Genomic DNA, 20230 nt, shown 5'->3' with positions numbered 1-20230 from the left:
GGCCTGGTATGGTTCCCAATCAGAGGCAGCTGTCTATCATTGTCTCTGATTGGGGATCATACTTAGTTAGCCTTTTTTCTACCTTAGTTTGTGGGATCTTGATTTTGTATAGTTGCTATGTAGCCTGCAGAACTTTACGTTCGTTTTGTATTTTGTTGTTTTTCGGTCTTCATTTTCATAAAAGTAAGATGTTCGCCTACCACGCTGCACCTTGGTCTCCTCATTCAAACGACGAGCGTAACACCATCAGACACCATAAAAGGTATTTCATTTGTACAATTATCATCCAACAAGTGTTAAAAGGCCTTACATTATTCAAATACTGTATGTAATACAAATCTCAAACTAATTTTGTTTTGTCTTGTTTTATAGCACCATTAAATGTTCCAGGGCAAATGTATTTAGCCTTTTGTCATGTTTTTCTAGATTTAGAACCTAAAGCTAACATTATCCCTTAGCTCTAGCACAGCACAAACTTCAATTGTTTAAGCATACTATATGTTTCAGATCAGTGATTAAAATGTTGTTTCAGAATATTGACAAAAAATGTATCTTAAGGGGGTTAGCCATCAGTGACGAAGTTGATAACAGATACCCAACAGACGCATCTAAAAATCAAAGTTTAATACAAACATTTGTAAAATATGGAAAATTTGTCACTTAAAAATCCCCAATAAAAACATAACCATTCTATCAGATATTTTGGCACTCAGATGGAGTTGACGTTAGACAAAAATCTAACGGAATTAACGTTTCACGGAGTTGACAATTTATCATTTTTCTTCTTCATTCAAGTGGTATGCACAGTATCAATCTTTTTTTTCTCCCTCAGTTGCTTTATGACTCTAAAACCTAATTAATTAAACATTTATCAAGCAGAAGGAATTGACAGTTTATGGTTGTGACCATGGTGATTCCGATATTGTTTGTTTAAATCTATCAAAAGTAAACTTTACAGACCATTAGTGATCTTGTTGAACTACAGTACATGTAATGAGGACATGAACAAGGCGTCCTTATGGTATAGCTGACCCTGCTCTTTCTTGATTAATCAATTGAGTTGACCAAATCTCCAGACACATCTTTTAGGAATCACAGATTTAAGAGAAATATTCTTTAAAGTCACAGAAACTATAAGATCATTTTTCAGTTTATATCCATTATTGCCTGTTTTTAGAATTTTAAACGCTTTTTTGGAACGTTTAAAATTTGGATGCTTTGCTCCAGACAAGGGCATTTCCAAGCATAGAGCTGACATGGAACTTAATAATATTGAAAGTATTTGGAAAATTACCAAATGTCACGCCCTGACCTTAGAGAGATGTCTCTTTTTGGTTTGGTCAGGGTGTGATTTGGGTGGGCATTCTATGTTCTTTATTTCTAGGTTTTGGTTTTCTATGTTTTGGCCGGGTATGGTTCTCAATCAGGGACAGCTGTCTATCGTTGTCTCTGATTGGGAATCATACTTAGGCAGCCTGTTTTGCCACCTTAGGTTGTGGGATGTTGTTTTTGTTAGCTCTGGTGAGCCTTCAAGACGTTACGTTCGTTGTTCTTTTGTTTGGTGTTCGGTTTTTAATAAAGAAACATGAACACGCATCACGCTGGACGTTGGTCTAATTCCACCTACGACGATTGTTATCCCAAAACTAATGTTTTCCTCATAAAATGCCCCTAAACGTAAATGTTATGCTCAAATAATGCAACAAAATAATTTTTTGTTATGTATAAAAATTTAGTTTTACTGCTTGACAAGGATTGTCCGGATGTTCAAGAGTTGCTGAGCTAATTTCTTGCTATTCTACACACATTTTTTCACGGGGATTCTGGGTTCCCCTGCGGGGTGTGTGGTATGCCAGTGATTAAAATATGAAATGTGTGAACAAAAAAGTGTTTCTTAATTTCACCTCAAAGACACAGACCATTTGAACAAAAATAGTTTAATGGTAGATGTACCCGCTATGGTCACTGACATTTAAGTTACAATAGCTGACAGCGATACAATTGTTTCTTCCAATTCAAATAAGTATTTTACCATAACATTAAATACAATTAAAGACTTTATAGTACATAATACGCACGACTTTGTACACACCTGAACTGTGTTGTTCGATACATTTTGGGCCACAAAATTTTGGAAGTTGCCCCAAGAGTTTCTCCCTCATGCTGCCAATCATGAATATACTCTTACAAGACACAGATATATGAGTAATCTATTTAAACTTCCCTATTCCTTATACTTCCTTATTTACTCTATCTGTAAACTCTTCCTGTATCCGATTCGTAAATTATTTTCCTGTAAACTCTATTCCTTCTGTGCCTGTCGAGCTTCTTCACAGTTTGTACTTTCTGTAACTCCAGTGACTTGTTGTGCTCTTGACCTATTGCGCCTACTTTCCAAGCCACTCAATAATCAAATGGGGGGGAAATTATATTTTATAATAATAGGAGCAGTTAACATTCTATACTTCATCGTGTCCATAATTCAGTAACATGTACATGTTTGTGCAAATATTTTGTGCTGAAGAATTTCATTTAGGTATTTTTTTTGTTTGTCTTTTGGCTTGAACTGGTCTGGCTTGGGGTGAGACAAGGTTTGGACTGGGGTTGGGACAGCTGGTCTTAGATCTGCGCTTACAGTAATCGCTCCTTCAAAAGAGAAAAGACCCTCCATTATCCACTTACGATGCTCACAACATTAATTCTGGTCTGACATGACAAAGATAGACATCAGTAGCGAAATAGTCATGTGTGCTGAATGTCGACATCAGACATCTGGCATGGTATCTGATGAGTACAAACAATACAAAACATTGATACAAATGTCTTCACCGAATACAATGGATAAAAATGTATGGTGGAAAGTTGAGACACAGAAAATTGGTTGAGTAGCTTGATGCCATATTCACAACTGCTTGTATCGAATAACATAAAACAATGTTTACAACAAAATATCATGAAAGCATGGTTTGACATAGGAACTGAGAGGTAACAGGGCATTGAGTATCAATACAAGCAACTGACCTGTGTAACAATAATCTTAAGGCAACACATCAGAATACAACACGGTAGAAATCCACAAATGTGCTTCAAATAGTGCTCTGTCGAATCAATTTGAAAATGTTTCAATGTGAATTTGAGTATGGGAAATTACTATGTGTTCCAAACATCGAATTTAAAACTGGTTACAAATATACAATGTTAACATTGTATACATACACAACATACATAAAGGACATTACACTCCAAAATCAAGGGACAGAATGTGCTGTATGAGTTACCTGAATCAATTGATGTGTTTCTCATAGATGGATGGCCATTGTTCAATCACATTAAGTGAGCACTAGATTGTTCATTCAAATACACTGAGTTAAATACATACCTTCAGTTATAGTGGGTTATATTATATAAATCAAAAGTTAAATATATGCACTACTGGTCAAAAGTTTTAGAGCACATACTCATTCAAGGGTTATTCTTAATTTTTTACTATTTTCTACATTGTAGAATAATAGTCAAGACATCAAAACTATGGAATTAAACATATGGAATCATGTAGTAAACAAAAAAGTGTTAAACAAATCAAAATACATATTATTTTTTAGATTCTTCAAACAGCCACCCATTGCCTTGATGACAGCTTTGCACACTCTTGGCATTCTCTCAACCTTCATGAGGTAGTCACATGGAATGCATTTGAATTAACAGGTGTGCCTTCGAAGTTAATTTGTGGAATTTCTTTCCTTCTTAATGCATTTGAGCCAATCAGTTGTGTTGTGACAAGGTAGGGGTGGTATACAGAAGACAGCCCTATTGGTAAAAGACCAAGTCCATATTATGGCAATAACAGCTCAAATAAGCAAACAGAAACGACAGTCCATCATTACGTCCATCATTAAGAGATGAAGGTCAGTCAATCCGGAAAATTTCAAGAACTTTGAAAGTTTCTTCAAGTGCAGTCGCAAAAACCATCAAGCGCTATAATGAAACCGGCTCTCATGAGGACCGCCACAGGAATGGAAGACTCAGAGTTATCTCTGCTGCAGAGGATAAGTTCATTAGAGTTACCAGCCTCATAAATTGCAGGCCAAATAAATGCTTCACAGAGTTCAAGTAACAGACACATCTCAACATCAACTGTTCAAAGGAGACTGTGTGAATCAGGCCTTCACGATCAAATTGCTGCAAAGAAACCACAACTAAAGGACACCAATAATAATACGATAGTTGCTTTGGCCAAGAAACACGAGCAACGGACATTAAACCGGTGGAAATTTGCCCTTTGGTCTGGAGTACAAATGGGAGATTTTTGGTTCCAACCGCGGTGTCTTTCTGAGACGCGGTGTGGGTGAACTGATGATCTCTGCATGTGTATTTCCCACCATAAAGCATGGAGGAGGAGGTGTTATGCTGTGGGGGTGCTTTGCTGGTGACACTGTCTGTGATTTATTTAGAATTCACACTTAGCCAGCATGGCTACCACAGCATCTGGTTTGGGCTTAGTGGGACTATCATTTGTTTTTCAACAGGACAATGACCGAACACACCTCCAGGCTGTTTAAGGGCTATTTTACCAAGAAGGAGAGTGATGGAGTGCTGCATCAGATGACCTGAACTCCACAATCCCCCGACTTCAACCAAATTGAGATGGTTTGGGATGAGTCGGACCGCAGAGTGAAGGAAAAGCAGCCAACAAGTGCTCAGAATATGTGGGAACTCCTTCAAGACTGTTGGGAAAGCATTCCAGGTGAAGCTGGTTGAGAGAATGCCAAGCGTGTGCAAAGCTGTCATCATTGCAAAGGGTGGCTATTTGAAGAATCTGAAATATAAAATATATTTTGACTTGTTTAACACTTTTTTGGTTACTATGGGATTCCATATGGGTAGTTTTGATGTCTTCACTACTTTTCTACAATGTAGAAAATAGTAAAAACAAAGAAAAACCCTTGAATGAGTAGCTGTTCTAAAACTTTGGACCGTAGTGTAGTTATCTAGATTTGGATGATTGTCTGAGGAACATACCAAAACTTGATGAAAATATGACTATTTTGTCTGTTCCCTGACTCCTCTTTTTGTTAGCTTAATTCAGGTCTATTGAATACTGAAGAACAAAATAGGTAAAAAATAAAATACAAAAGGTTAGGTAAGGTAAAATGTGAGGATGTTTGAAGTACTCTATACAACTGGAAAGTGGAATAACTGTAATTGAATTGCTGGAGAGAGTACACAGGGATGATACAGTATGAAAATGCATGTAAAATACAAAATATGTACACCGAAGCATACATATAAACCCTATATGTATAAACCCTACTTTACCAAGAGTCATGGAACTTTATCACAAAAGCAATAATGAGTGTAAATACGTAATGTTCCAACTAAAAGATTGACTCAGTCGTCCTTTGTTGTTTCGACTTCTTCAGCTACTTCGGCTGATTCCTTCTCTTCCCGCTCTTCTGGAACAGACATAAAAATCTTCTGGCAGAACAGAGTAAAGATCTCTGAGGAAAGAAAACAGGCATGATTTCTTTTTTAGTTGTCTTTAACACTCCGAAGGATACATTTCATTTGCACCAATGGAAAGTTTGCACATTTTTAGAAGCACATGTGTAACGATTTAAAATTCAATGTATTATATATGTTTTTTCTTCCTTTAAACCTTTTTACTTTTTGTTTTATTTAATTTTGGGGAAACGATGGAATGTTTTTATCTGAGTAAAAAGAAATAATCAGTTGGAAACCGATTTAACTGGATGTTAACCTTAGACACAAAACAGTTTGCGAAGTGCAAAAACAGAAATGGCTGCTAATGGTAATATCAAATAACCAGTCACAAATGTATCTCCAGCCTTGACAACCCATTACATATAGGCCTAGTTCACACTCAAGCAATTGATGTATAATGACACATTTGACACATCAGTTGTGATACATGAGCTTGTGATTTATGAGTTTGCCTCCACATACTGTACATCAGTTGTGCTACCCACGTTTGAACTAAGCCAGTAACAGATATCAGAGAAATCACATGACCAGCTCACCTAGGATCTTCTTTACAACGTGGGGCTTCTTCCACTTGTACCCCAGGAGATAGGCGGGGATACCGGTGAGGATAATCCCGCTGCCTATCAGGCACTCAAAGGGAGCTGCCCAGAATGACACCACGATCATAAAGACACAGCCCAGCACAAACACCACAGGGACCACCAACCAAATCTGCCAGGGAAAATTTGATTAATGTACACAAACCCAACGGTTACAGGATGGAACTAAAAGAAACTCGGCTTCATATCACTTCAATTGTGCTATCTCGGATTGCATGGAAAACATTATTTTTGACTTTTTCCGGTCACTCATTTTAATTGTAACGCTTTAGGTGACCCAACTAAATTCACATAGAAATGTGAGTTATAGATCTGTCATTCTCATTGAAAGCTAGTCTAAGAAGCAGTGGATTTGTTCTATGTGGGCTATTTCTATGCTCCCACTCTTAAGTTTTGTTTTTGCGTCTTTTACTTTCGGGTTTTGTACACCAGCTTCAACTCCTGAAAATACAATGTTTTTAGTTATGGAAAATATATTTCACAGCAGTTTAGACGCTGCAATTATTCTCTTGTCACATAAATTAAAATTAAGCAAACTATTAGAATTTTACCAACCAGGAAATGGCAGAGCAATTTCTGCATAGTGCATCTTTAAGTAGGCCCTGTTTTATCATCTTAAAATGAATCCATCCTTCCTCACTTCCTTAAAGTAATCACTGATCTGACATGACATACAGTAACTGCTGAAAGCAATGCATAGGACATCTGGTGTACACCAATCCAGCCATGTCAGATCAGTAATTTATTCAAGGAATGGATAAAGGAAGGATGCATTTGAAGAATATTAAAACAGGTCTTATTACAGTAATGGTACCTTGATGGGTCTCCTGAGCTCTGGCTTGGTCCAGCGGAGCCACAGCAAGCCGGCGATGGCCATGCCCACACACAGCCAGGTGAAGAAGCTGAACAGGTTGATGACCGAGAAGATGTCCTTGGACAAGGCATACAGCATGGACAGGAAACACTGCAGGGAGACATTTGGCTCATGTATTAAACCTAATCTGTAGTCAAATTTTGGGATAGGTAATTGCATTCTTGCATTGTATATGTACAGTGGGGAGAACAAGTATTTGATACACTGCCGATTTTGCAGGTTTTCCTACTTACAAAGCATGTAGAGGTCTGTAATTTTTATCATAGGTACACTTCAACTATGAGAGACGGAATCTAAAACAAAAATCCAGAAAATCACATTGTATGATTTTTAAGTAATTAATTTGCATTTTATTGCATGACATAAGTATTTGATACATCAGAAAAGCAGAACTTAATATTTGGTACAGAAACCTTTGTTTGCAATTACAGAGATCATACGTTTCCTGTAGTTCTTGACTAGGTTTGCACACACTGCAGCAGGGATTTTGGCCCACTCCTCCCTACAGATCTTCTCCAGATCCTTCAGGTTTCGGGGCTGTCGCTGGGCAATACGGAGTTTCAGCTCCCTCCAAAGATTTTCTATTGGGTTCAGGTCTGGAGACTGGCTAGGCCACTCCAGGACCTTGAGATGCTTCTTACGGAGCCACTCCTTAGTTGCCATGGCTGTGTGCTTCGTGTCGTTGTCATGCTGGAAGACCCAGCCACGACCCATCTTCAATGCTCTTACTGAGGGAAGGAGGTTGTTGGCCAAGATCTCGCGATACATGGCCCCATCCATCCTCCCCTCAATACGGTGCAGTCGTCCTGTCCCCTTTGCAGAAAAGCATCCCCAAAGAATGATGTTTCCACCTCCATGCTTCACGGTTGGGATGGTGTTCTTGGGGTTGTACTCATACTTCTTCTTCCTCCAAACACGGCGAGTGGAGTTAGACCAAAAAGCTCTATTTTTGTCTCATCAGACCACATGACCTTCTCCCATTCCTCCTCTGGATCATCCAGATGGTCATTGGCAAACTTCAGACAGGCCTGGACATGCACTGGCTTAAGCAGGGGGACCTTGCGTGCGCTGCAGGATTTTAATCCATGACGGCGTAGTGTGTTACTAATGGTTTTCTTTGAGACTGTGGTCCCAGCTCTCTTCAGGTCATTGACCAGGTCCTGCCGTGTAGTTCTGGGCTGATCCCTCACCTTCCTCATGATCATTGATGCCCCACGAGGTGAAATCTTGCATGGAGCCCCAGACCGAGGGTGATTGACCGTCATCTTGAACTTCTTCCATTTTCTAATAATTGCGCCAACAGTTGTTTCCTTCTCACCAAGCTGCTTGCCTATTGTCCTGTAGCACATCCCAGCCTTGTGCAGGTCTACAATTTTATCCCTGATGTCCTTACACAGCTCTCTGGTCTTGGCCATTGTGGAGAGGTTGGAATCTGTTTGATTGAGTGTGTGGACAGGTGTCTTTTATACAGGTAACGAGTTCAAACAGGTGCAGTTAATACAGGTAATGAGTGGAGAACAGGAGGGCTTCTTAAAGAAAAACTAACAGGTCTGTGAGAGCCGGAATTCTTACTGGTTGGTAGGTGATCAAATACTTATGTCATGCAATAAAATGCAAATTAATTATTTAAAAATCATACAATGTGAGTTTCTGGATTTTTGTTTTAGATTCCGTCTCTCACAGTTGAAGTGTACCTATGATAAAAATTACAGACCTCTACATGCTTTGTAAGTAGGAAAACCTGCAAAATCGGCAGTGTATCAAATACTTGTTCTCCCCACTGTACGTTGACTATAAATTAGCATTTTTTTCTGTAAAACATTACCATGACACTTTTTTAAAAAGACAATAAAAAATGTATTGCGATGGGAATAACTGCTATTCAGTTGCTATGTAAAATTTTGCGATGTACTGTATTTACCAACTAATAATCTATGCCAGATTGACTTGAGTTGATGACTATGATTTTAGCCTTGCCCAATTGTTAGTTCTCAAATTGGATCTCAAAATTTGAAACCAATTTACATTTTAAACCAATTTAGGGACCAATGGCAGTACTCACCGTGAAAATGAGGGAGGGCACTGGAGTGAAGAGGTCAGTGTGGACCAATCCCAGTGCAGCAGGGAGCTGACCCTCTCGAGCGCCAGCATAAAACAGCCTATGAGACAGACAGGCAAACCCTCATAATTGAGCATTTTGATACAATCTCCGGGCTTTAATTAAAGTATCAAATGACTGGATTAAACACACACAACCACACACAGATCTTCAAACACTCTTTGCAGAGTTATCTGTGTGTAGAACAGATACAGACCGTGCCGAGGTGAACAGGCTTCCGTTGACCGCTCCGAAGCAGGACAGCCCCACAAAGACAGGGATGAGCCAGGACATCACACCAAGATGATACTCCCCAAAGATCTGCAATGGGAAAGCGCTACCATTCAATACTCCAGTTCACATTCAATCTCTTTATCTTTGCTATTATTATGCTGTCCCCTGTTGCCTTTTTGTTAGCAAAATAAATGATAGGTACATTATGAATGAAAAAGGGAATATCAGCACACTGTTTTCCAGCTCCCAAAACATGATCTTTTAATAAAGCCATCCTTACCACAGCTACTGCCTCGGACTCGACCATCACACTCGGGGGGATAGTGGTGAAGTAGGCCAGATTGGTCAGTACGTACACCACAGTCACAATGGGCATGGAGATAATGATGGACAGTGGCAGGTTTCTGGAATCAAGGTCAAAGGTGATCAATGACAGATGATGTCATGGAGGAGCACTCATAATGTGTCAGCCAATCCAATTTGAGGTTATTTGAGTCAACTGTATTTGTGTTTCATTTCATGCAATTTCATGACTGTATTCAATGTGATTATTCTGTTGTTACATTGTATGAATGTGATAATTACTAGTACTGTGAATTTCTTGCTATCTGAAATGTCACGATCTGTCATTATCACATTGAAAAACACCTCCACGCAGTCAATCAAGGGCAATTAAGCACAATCAAAATGTTAGAGAACAATCATACACATAGTGATAGACATATTTACAGGGTAGTTGTGATAACTCTGTACAATCCTCAATAAAAACTTCACAACACATAACCTACTGAGCACACACTGGTTGAATCAACGTTGTTTCCACGTCATTTCAATGAAATTACATTGAACCAACGTGGAATAGACATTGAGAATTGACGTCTGTGCCCAGTGGGAAGTCACCTCTCTGGATTGATCATTTCCTCTGTCACGTAATTCAGGTAATTCCTAAAGGAGAGGAAACAGAATATGATGCGTTATATAGTTCAAGAACATTGTATAAAAAAGTATAATAATAGATTAGATTACTAAATCAGATTAGTAGCATAACATCAACCTTCTATAGTCTGCAAAACTGGAATTACATTCATAGAATATAAGAAGCATCCTATGATCAGATAATCTTGATTGGTTGATGAAAGTCAGATGACAAAACCAGGGTCGTATTCACTGGGCACAAAACAGAAGAAAACGGAAGCACACTATTTAAAATTGCCCAATAAGAAGCGCTTGTTTACGCTTTCCATTGCATAACATTTTGAAACATGTTGTAACCTAATACGACTTGGGTGTAAACATGCCTTAAGTTGTGTTGCAAAGGCCTTACCAGCCACCAAAAGCAAAGAGTCCACTGTATAGAGCCAACACAATGTTGTCGACTCCCCATTTGCTGCCTTCAAACGCCAGTTCTGGTGTCAGGTATGGCACATCACCTGTTTAGACAGAGACAAGAGAGCAGCATTGATATCACTGCTTGGCAAAAGGGACTGACTCCAACGAACTGAGAATATCAACACTACAGTATATCACATGCATGAATGTTTGTTGCGTGGAATATGGTAGATACACACACACACACACACACACACACACACATGTCCACACACACAAAGAAAAAGGGTTCCAAAAGGGTTCTTCGGTTGTCCCTTTTGAGTTCCAGGTAGAACCCTCTGTGAAAAGGGTTCTACATGGAACCCAAAAGGGTTCTTCCTGGAACCAAAAGGGTTCTACAAATAGTTCTTGAAATAGTTATCCTATGGGTACAGCTGAAGAACCCTTTTCGGTTCCAGATAGCGTCTTTTTTCCCTAAGACTGTATGTGTGACTACGTTTGACTGAAAGACATGACATTTTGAGAAATAAATGAAAGAAAATATATTTTCTTTGACACAGGCTGCACCCTCCAAACACCTAACCCTGGGTTAGTCCGTCTGCCATTGATGCACTGAGAACATAATGTTTGGCAGTTGACATTTCAATATGAGGAGGGAGACCTTTTCGATGATAAGAAACATCTATCCACTCAATTATTCACACAATGTCCAGTCCAGTGTTAAGCCTACTATAGAGGCCTACATCAGAGAGGGAAGATGCTGTCAGGATTGACTTTATTGAGTGAAAAAGAAAAAGGTTGTTTTCTACTCCACTGTCTTGTCTACCGATTCATTTCAGGTGTAAATGGCATGGCTTCCACTACTTGGGAATAGATTTGGAGCATTGCATGATCCATGTGTTATGTCAACTCAGAGAATCTGCTTTGCATACTGTACATATGTTTCTCTCTCTCTCTCTCTCTCTCTCTCTCTCTCTCTCTCTCTCTCTCTCTCTCTCTCTCTCTCTCTCTCTCTCTCTCTCTCTCTCTCTCTCTCTCTCTCTCTCTCTCTCTCTCTCTCTCTCTCTCTCTCTCTCTCTCTCTCTCTCTCTCTCTCTCTCTCTCTCTCTCTCGTCCCTGAACAAGCAGGAGGGCGCATACCAATGAAGCATTTGGTCCTTATTGTCCATGTTGGAATATATTAACATCATCTGTAGAGGCAAACAATGAGACTCTTATGAGTTGTGGATATTCGCGGTCATCCTACATCACAGGCACAGTTACAATAAGATGAAAAGGGTGTTACAAAACTGCAAAATGGCAATCTCATCAAGATTTTGTAAAACTTGTTTTGTATTCATTTTTAACAAGATAATGAATTATATTTTCCCTCTGTCTTTCTCTTCAACGTTATAATCTGCGTAAGAGGTAGAAGATGCTAGAGAGAGGAACCTGAAAAAACAGACACCTCTTAGTTTCAGATGGCAGTGTTTTCGTATTTCCCCCTGTCCTCCTCTCTAGACTTCAGAATCTAGAAAGCACAGGACAACAAGCTCACCGCCTAGTTTCCATGGCAACCCTACATGCAGCACCATGTTAGCCGGCGTGGCAGCGGGACCAGATGTAGTGCGAAGAAAAAGATGGCTGCACATTATATCTCTCGGATGGGTGGGTTGTCTTTACATACAAAGCTATTTTGCTATGAATTCATGAGGTGGATGCAAATAGGGTACATTTATAGCAGATAGGTCTATGATAGGTCTATGAACATATTACAATATAAATAACAAAATCCTTTTTAGCTTCACTTTGGTATTTTATAAAGACATTGTTGGTGAAAACTCAGATTAATAAAGTACACATAACTAGCTAAGCCGTGGCAAAAGACCTTTAACAAGCACTAACCTATAGACAGGAGGAGAGTGTGTGTCAAACGCGTGTCAAACGTACCCACACATACACCAGTACATGTGTGAACTGGGTGTTTCCTTACCTGTACTGATCTGAATGAAACCGAAAATGATGATTATGATCAGGGCCAGGAGCTTTGACGCAGTGAACAAGTCCTGGACCTTGGTGGCAGCCCGCACGCTGATGCAGTTCACAAAGGTCAATGATGCTGAGAGAGGGAAGCGCAAGGGAGAACATCACTGCACCTCATAAAGCTAAATTGCATGGTTTTTTTGTAGGTTTTTTTTCATGTCATTTGTTATTTTAGAAAATAAATAGAAGTGAGAGAAGATCAGTGGGGGAAAAAAGGTCCCTTAAAGGGAGGGAGAGTCCAAAATTAGACAAAAAGGAGGCCTGTGTAGTAGTACTGTAGTACTGTAGCAGATGTAGCTACATACAGATGTAGCTGTATCAAATATCTACTCAAGCAGCTGGCTGAGAAAGACCTGATTGGTCAATGTGTGTTACAGTTTGTGGCAGTATTTGTATATAGTTCACTATATATAAAAAAAAGTATTATCTCTGCAATGTACAGGCCACCCGATTCTGGTGGCAATGCTGGTTATACTCACTGAGGCAGAGGCAAGCGATGAGCTTGGCGGCACTGTCGGGCACACTGCAGTTTGGGTAGAGGGGCTTGAGCAGGTAGGTGGCGAACACCAGCGACACCACGTACTGGGAGGATGGCCTGATGATCAGCATCTCCACCCACAGCTTGAGGAAGGCAGCCAGCTCGCCGTACACCTACAATACAATACAGTTCAACTTTATTAATCCATTTGTGAACAACAGAGATTTGGCTTCTGCTCATATCTCAACCGCTCCAGATGCAGTATTACACATCACAGACACACACACACGCACACGCACACGCACATACACAACCCCCCAACCCCACACACATGTACCTCCAGGATGTAGGTGTAGTCTCCACCCGACTTGGTGATGGTGGTGCCCAGCTCGGCGTAGCACAGGGCGCCCATGGTGGACACCACACCGCACACGGCCCACACCACCAGCGACAGACCGGCCGAGCCAGCCTCCTTTACCACCCCTGTGGGCGTGATGAAGATGCCCGAGCCGATGATGGTGCCGATGATCATGCCCACGCCGTTGAAGAGCGTGATGCTGCGCTTCAGCTCGATCTTGCCGCCCGCTGCCTTGGCTGGGGAGGAGGCATCGGCAGTAGGGGTGGTGGCTGCCACGGTGCCGGTGTCGGTAATGGTGGATTGGGACAGAGGCTTGGATGGAGACTTGTCCGGCGAAGGAGGCTTGTCTGGGTTGTCCGGAACCGCCTCAGCTGCAGGAGGAGGAACGGGGTGGGGGAGGAAGGGGGAGAGGGTGGGGAAGAAGGGGGTACAGAGGAGAGTTCACGAGAAGGGATTGTTGGCACACTGATAGTTCAGGAGTTGAGTAGCACATGGATTTTACATGGAAATTGTAAATAGACTGAAGGCTATGCCATAAAGGGAAAGTAAGAGGATGCAAGCAGCATGGGGGGGTCATAACATATCCCTGCAAGAAATCACATTACATTAGAAAACCCTAGCTGACCCCCATACCACCTCACTGAGTAATAGCCTGATAGCTGTGCATGACCAAATACATATATATATCCATAAATACATGCTGCACCAGATCATGCAGCAGCCTATGAGCGACTGATGCAACCCTGCACCATGTGGTGTCTAGGCTAGGCTACAGTGTGTGTGTGTGTGTGTGTGTGTGTGTGTGTGTGTGTGTGTGTGTGTGTGTGTGTGTGTGTGTGTGTGTGTGTGTGTGTGTGTGTGTGTGTGTGTGTGTGTGTGTGTGTGTGTGTGTGTGTGTGTGTGTGTGTGTGTGTGTGTGTGTGTGTGTGTGTGTGTGTGTGTGTGTGTGTGTGTGTGTTATTCTGTAGCGGTGTACCTACCCTCCATCTTCTCCTGGCCCTCGGCTGCCTTCTTCAAGCTCTCCAGGCTACTCTGTGATTTCAGCTCTGGCTCTGCCATCCTGTCTTCCTTTAGCCCCCTTCTCTCCTTTTCCTTCCTTTCTTTTTGCTCTCTTCCTCCTCCCTACGCTTCCCCTCAACTGTCTCTCTCTCTCTCTCTCTCTCTCTCTCTCTCTATCTCTATCTTTCTCACACCTCTCTCTTTCTCTCTCCTCCAATGTCTACCTCCTTCTTTTACTCTCACACGCTCTCTCTCTCATACACTCTGTCTCTCTCTCGCTCTCTCCCTCTATCTCTCATCCCCTTTCTCTCCCTCTCACCAGTGTACTACTGTAGTGCAGGAGAGGAGGCAGCAGACCTAGTGTGGTGCTTGATGTGGTGATAGTGATGCTGCTACCTAGCCTACGCCCACTTATGATGAATGATGGGAGCGATAGAGAGCTCAGCTCAGAGAGGGTGGAACTAGGTCATTGTCAGATTTTTTTTTTGTGGGGGGGGGGGTGTATGTGTGTGTGTGTGTGTGTGTGTGTGTGTGTGTGTGTGTGTGTGTGTGTGTGTGTGTGTGTGTGTGTGTGTGTGTGTGTGTGTGTGTGTGTGTGTGTGTGTGTGTGTGTGCGTGCGTGCGGCTATGTACTTTGATGCGAGCGTGACACACAGACAAAGGATGCAAAAGCTCCGGCGCACTCCATCTAGTGGCCATGATGGGGAAATCCAATGTCTTTGTTCTCTCTCCCTTGCTGAAAGATTAATGGGGAAAATAGAATGGGTCAAAAAGAGTGGATCAACATTTATTTGATGGAGTATAAAGCTTTAAAAAACCACTGTCCAAATACATACAGAGAGCTACTGTATTTCCCTTGGGGTACAATCCTTGCTTCTTACTCTTTGACCAGCTTTTTTAGACCTAACCAATGACTACAAGGGATAATAATATGGAGGTAACCAAACATTTTAAGCCCTAATAATATATGGATACGTGTGATGATTGAATATGACATGGAAACCCTGGCTGTCATATTCTGAGTCATCACCATATACAAGCTGTGTGTGTTTTACTTATCTCCACTAGATGGCAGTCTAACATATACATTCACATAGATAATGTGGTTATGCTTGTGCTTGCTTGCTGGTCATTTCTGTTTTGCTACATCCAGGCTCTCCTTTGTCAATGCGATAGATATGCAAGTAATGCTAACGCATGAACAGAACGGGGCTCATTCTCAGAATGCAATTTTTTCCAAATGTACCATAGTATGTTTTCACCAATGGTACATTTAGAAAAAAATGCATTCAGAGAATGAGCCCCGTTCTGTTCATGCGTTAGTATTACTTGCATATCTATCGCACTGACAAAGGAGACTCGTGAGTACCAAGCTCCGTTCCATGGAACATCTTAGCCACAAATGGTAACGCAGAGTAACTGCGATCGAACGCAGGGCACTTTCTGCCATGTGTCCGGGGACTTTCCCCTAGGCGAGAATGGAGAAACTTCGTTCTCAGCTAGTAGCCTAGTCAACAAGCCTTCTGAATGCCCGTATGTTAACTGGCGACTAGAATCTTTATAAAGGTTGAAGAAGTAACACAGGTTTAACTAACGGTATATAACTATCGAAGTAGGATTTTTAGGGTCATAGGATCCCCTTTTCCAACATTGAGCATTTATTGCAAAGACTTACTGACAAAGAATATTGTAAGAGTTGTAATACTAAAATTACTTCCTAAATCCAGAGCAAAGTTCTAAAAGGATCATGGGTAAATTTAAAGAGACAGCGCCTATAGGAAAAAAGAACAGTCGTCTTTAAACTAACATATTCAGTACATTTCTCAACATCTTTGTGATGATTGTTACTCAAACAACAATCAACTAATTTGTTTTGATTCCAATTAATAAATGTTTCTAAGTAAAATTATGATTAATTGATTATAATTAGAGTTTGTTCAAACCCCAATTGCAATGCTCCCATGCCTTGATCTTGTTTTCCATATGGAATTACATGCTGCCCCTCATCATGTTCCCCCGTGTCTGTACAGTCATATCTGACGATCATAACAACTTTATTTTCTCCTCCCATTATCTCTGTCAGTAAAATTAATTAAAAGAGAGACTGACCACTCCATTATACGGAGGATATTTAATATTTCCATTAATCTCTCTCTCTCTCTCTCTCTCTCTCTCTCTCTCTCTCTCTCTCTCTCTCTCTCTCTCTCTCTCTCTCTCTCTCTCTCTCTCTCTCTCTCTCTCTCTCTCTCTCTCTCTCTCTCTCTCTCTCTCACTCTCTCTCTCACTCTCTCTCTCACTCTCTCTCTCTCTCTCTCTCACACACACACACACACACACACACACACACACACACACACACACACACACACACACACACACACACACACACACACACACACACACACACACACACACACACACACACACATACACACACACACACACACACACAGAGGAAGGGGAGGACCATCGTCCTCAGTGAATTTTGTAAAAATACAAATAGTGAAACTTTTAAAAAGTTATAATTTTTAGATAAAACTATACTAAATATATTCACGTCACCAAATAATTGATTAAAACCCAGTGTTTTACAAGGAAGGTCTACAGTAGCCTCAACAGCACTCTGTAGGGTAGCACCATGGTGTAGCCAGAGGACAACTAGTTTCCGTCCTCCTCTGAGTACATTGTCTTCAACATAAAACCTAGGAGACTCATGGTTCTCACCCCCTTCCATAAACTTACACAGTAATTTTGACAACTTCTGGAGGACGTCCTCCAACCTATCAGAGCTCTTGCAGCATGAACTGACATGTTGTCCACCCAATCAAATGATCAGAGAATGAATCTAGAACTGAAAGCATACGCTACAGCTAGTTAGCACTGCAGTGCATAAAATATGTTGAGTTGTTGACTCAGAGAAAGAAAGACAACAGTTGAACAGTTTTGAACAAATGTATTTGTTTAAAAATTAAAAAGAAGGAAGAGAGAGAGAGAAAGAGAGAGATATTTAGTTGTACTTTTTTAAACATTCACTTAACTAGTGAATGCTGCTAGCTAGTTTAGCCTACTCAAACACCCGGGTCAAACAGCGAAGGATGCTATGTTACCTAGCTGGACATGGCTATCCAACACTGGAACTTTTCCAAGTTAAGGTAAGTTTTTGGTTTTATTAATTTATTGCCACCGGGGCCTGCTGGTGTAACTGCTAAACTGCTTGCTAACTGAACACTGTACTGCATGATTGTAGCAGGTTTACTAATGCATTAGTTCTATTACCTATGTTGACTGATGTTAGCTAATATGGTGACAACTATGTAGGCTGTGTGTAGTGGTTATGATATGAAGGTTTGGCTTGGAAAGTTTTTTTTGCCTGGTCACAGACAGCTAAAGTGTTGTGCACTGAAGTCCACAAGCAAGGGAAAAGGTGAGAGAGGAGTACGTAGATGCGAGAAGAAAGTAACTAGAAAAGTGCTCATGCTGTTTGTATGTGGCTGCTATGAAAGTGAACTTTGTTTGTGTGTGATCAGAGGTGTATTCATTCCACCGATTCTGTTGAAAAACGTTTCTTAAACAGAATTAAGGGAATTAACTGGAATGATCTCTTGTCCTATACTGATGTGGAAGCTGAGTCAGGTTTTTCTATCCACAATCCAGACTACAATAAATGGCTTCCTGAAGAAAATCAAATCCAAACCTGGCCAAAGAGCACTCTTCCTTGGCTAAATGGAGAAATCTGGAAACTGATGAAAGAACGAGATCATGCTCTAAAAACAGCCCTAAAGTCCAAATTAGATCATGACAGACGTAGGTTTACCATGTTGAGAAATAAGGTGATGAAAGAAATCAGACAGGCCAAGGCAAACTTTTTTATTAACATAGTTGGTGAAGCAAAGGGAAATTCTATATTGATCTGGGAGAATCTAAAAAAGAGGGAAAGACCATAGTAACACTGCAAAAAGACTAGAAATCATGGTGAATGACAATCTAACACAGGATGCAGTCGAAATAGCAATAGCATTCAATTACTACTTTATTGACTCTGTCAGGGTACTGACACAGAACCCCTCCACTGGTTTCTTGGGCTCAGGGCTAGTGAATGACACTCAACCTGTCTTCATTATAAGGGAGGTTTCTGAGTCAGAGGTGAACAAGATGATTAGCTCACTAAAGAACTCTAAAGCCAAAGATGTGTTTGGGCTGGACTCTACCTTTCTTAAAAACTACAAATAGTCAATCATTGGCCCCATTACTAAGGTCACCAACACATCTATTGGTCAGAGGGTGTTTCCAAGGGTATGGAATTCGGCCATAACAACTGCCATCTTTAAATCAGGTGACCCTGCTGACGTGAGTAACTACAGGCCCATTAGTATACTACCTGTGGTGTCAAAGAGCAACTGATTGCCCACCTCAACAATAGCCCCTTCACATTACACTCCATGCAGTTTGGCTTCAGAGCAAAACACTCCACAGAAACGGCCAACTGCTTTCTTCTGGAAAATGTGAAGTCCGAGATGGACAAAGGGGGCATTGCTAGGGCTGTGTTTCTGGACCTAAGGAAGGCTTTTGATACTGTTTACCATGAGGTTCTCATCACAAAATTGTCCGAGTTCAACTTTTCCCCTGATTCCTTGAGATGCATGAAATCATACCTTGAAGGCAGAACTCAGTGTGTCAGAGTGAGCAATGAGCTGTCGCCCACTCTTAGCTATGATGTGGGCGTGCCCCAAGGGTCAATACTGGGGCCCCTCCTGTTCAGCCTGTACATTAATGATCTGTCTTCTGTCTGTACTGGGTCTGACGTTCAAATGTAGGCAGATGATACAGTGATATATGTGCATGCAAAGAGCAAACAATAAGCTGCACAAGAATTCACATCTGTAATGGTCCAGGTTACAAAGTGGCTCAGTGACTCATGTTTGCATCTCAATGTGAAAAAAACTGTCTGCATGTTCTTCACAAAGAGGGCAACAGATGCTACTGAGCCAGATGTCTACGTGTCAGGGGAGAAGCTCCAGGTGGTATCTGATTTTAAGTACCTTGGCATCGTACTTGATTCCAACCTCTCTTTTAAAAAGAAGGTGAAAAAGGTCATTCAAATAACCAAATTCAACCTAGCTAATTTCCAGTTTATACGAAATTGTTTGACTACAGAGGTAGCAAAACTATATTTGAAATCTATTACACTCCCCCGCTTAATATACTGCTTGACTAGTTGGGCCCAAGCTTGCTGTATAACATTAAAACCCATTCAGTCTGTCTACAAACAGGCTCTCAAAGTGGTTGATAGGAAGCCCAATAGCCATCATCACTGTTACATCCTCAGGAAGCATTCTTGTGCAATACACCGACACATGTCTTGTATTCAAGATCCTAAATGGCCTGGCTCCCCCTCCACTCAGTACTTTTGTTAAACAGAAAACCCAAACATATAGCATCAGATCCACAAGGTCTGCCATGAGAGGTGACTATAATTCCCTTCAGGAAAAGCACCTTTAGTCAATCTGCTTTCTCTGTGGGAGCTTCACATGTTTGGAATACGCTGCCATCAGACACACATACTGTAACTGCACCACCTATCACACTACACAAAATGCATGAAGACATGGTTAAAGGCCAATCAGATTTGTGAACATAATCCCTAGTCAGCCCAGCCTCACATTCAATTCGCGCATATATGTACAAAATGTATTTCAGCAGATTTCGTGCGTTTTTGTGCATTTTTGGGGTGGTTCAA

At 41.0% G+C, this 20230-nt stretch overlaps 1 protein-coding gene across 1 annotated transcript; it reads right to left on the bottom strand.

Annotated features, from left to right (window-relative positions):
- Positions 1-1921: 1921 nt before the first annotated feature.
- LOC139557196 (large neutral amino acids transporter small subunit 1-like) lies at positions 1922-14879 on the bottom strand. The gene is made up of 12 exons (XM_071371673.1): positions 14475-14879; positions 13474-13865; positions 13138-13309; positions 12609-12734; positions 10632-10737; positions 10208-10252; positions 9588-9711; positions 9291-9394; positions 9038-9134; positions 6916-7065; positions 6039-6213; positions 1922-5498 (listed from the first exon to the last, which is right to left on the bottom strand). Exons 1-12 carry the CDS (start codon positions 14551-14553, stop codon positions 5389-5391), a joined length of 1680 nt encoding a protein of 559 aa, XP_071227774.1. The 5' UTR covers positions 14554-14879; the 3' UTR covers positions 1922-5388.
- Positions 14880-20230: the final 5351 nt, after the last annotated feature.

The sequence above is a fragment of the Salvelinus alpinus genome, chromosome 28 (genome assembly GCF_045679555.1).
Source record: "Salvelinus alpinus chromosome 28, SLU_Salpinus.1, whole genome shotgun sequence".
NCBI lineage: Eukaryota > Metazoa > Chordata > Actinopteri > Salmoniformes > Salmonidae > Salvelinus > Salvelinus alpinus.
This window is presented reverse-complemented; position numbering and strand designations above follow the sequence as displayed.

Excerpts from the sequence above, each read along its gene's own strand:
- LOC139557196 (XM_071371673.1), bottom strand. The coding sequence starts at position 14,553 with ATGGCAGAGCCAGAGCTGAAATCACAGAGTAGCCTGGAGAGCTTGAAG. Across the intron at positions 10,253-10,631 it reads CTCTTTGCTTTTGGTGGCTG|GAATTACCTGAATTACGTGA; the intron begins GTAAGGCCTTTG and ends CCTCTCCTTTAG. Across the intron at positions 9,135-9,290 it reads AGCCTGTTCACCTCGGCACG|GCTGTTTTATGCTGGCGCTC; the intron begins GTCTGTATCTGT and ends TCTGTCTCATAG.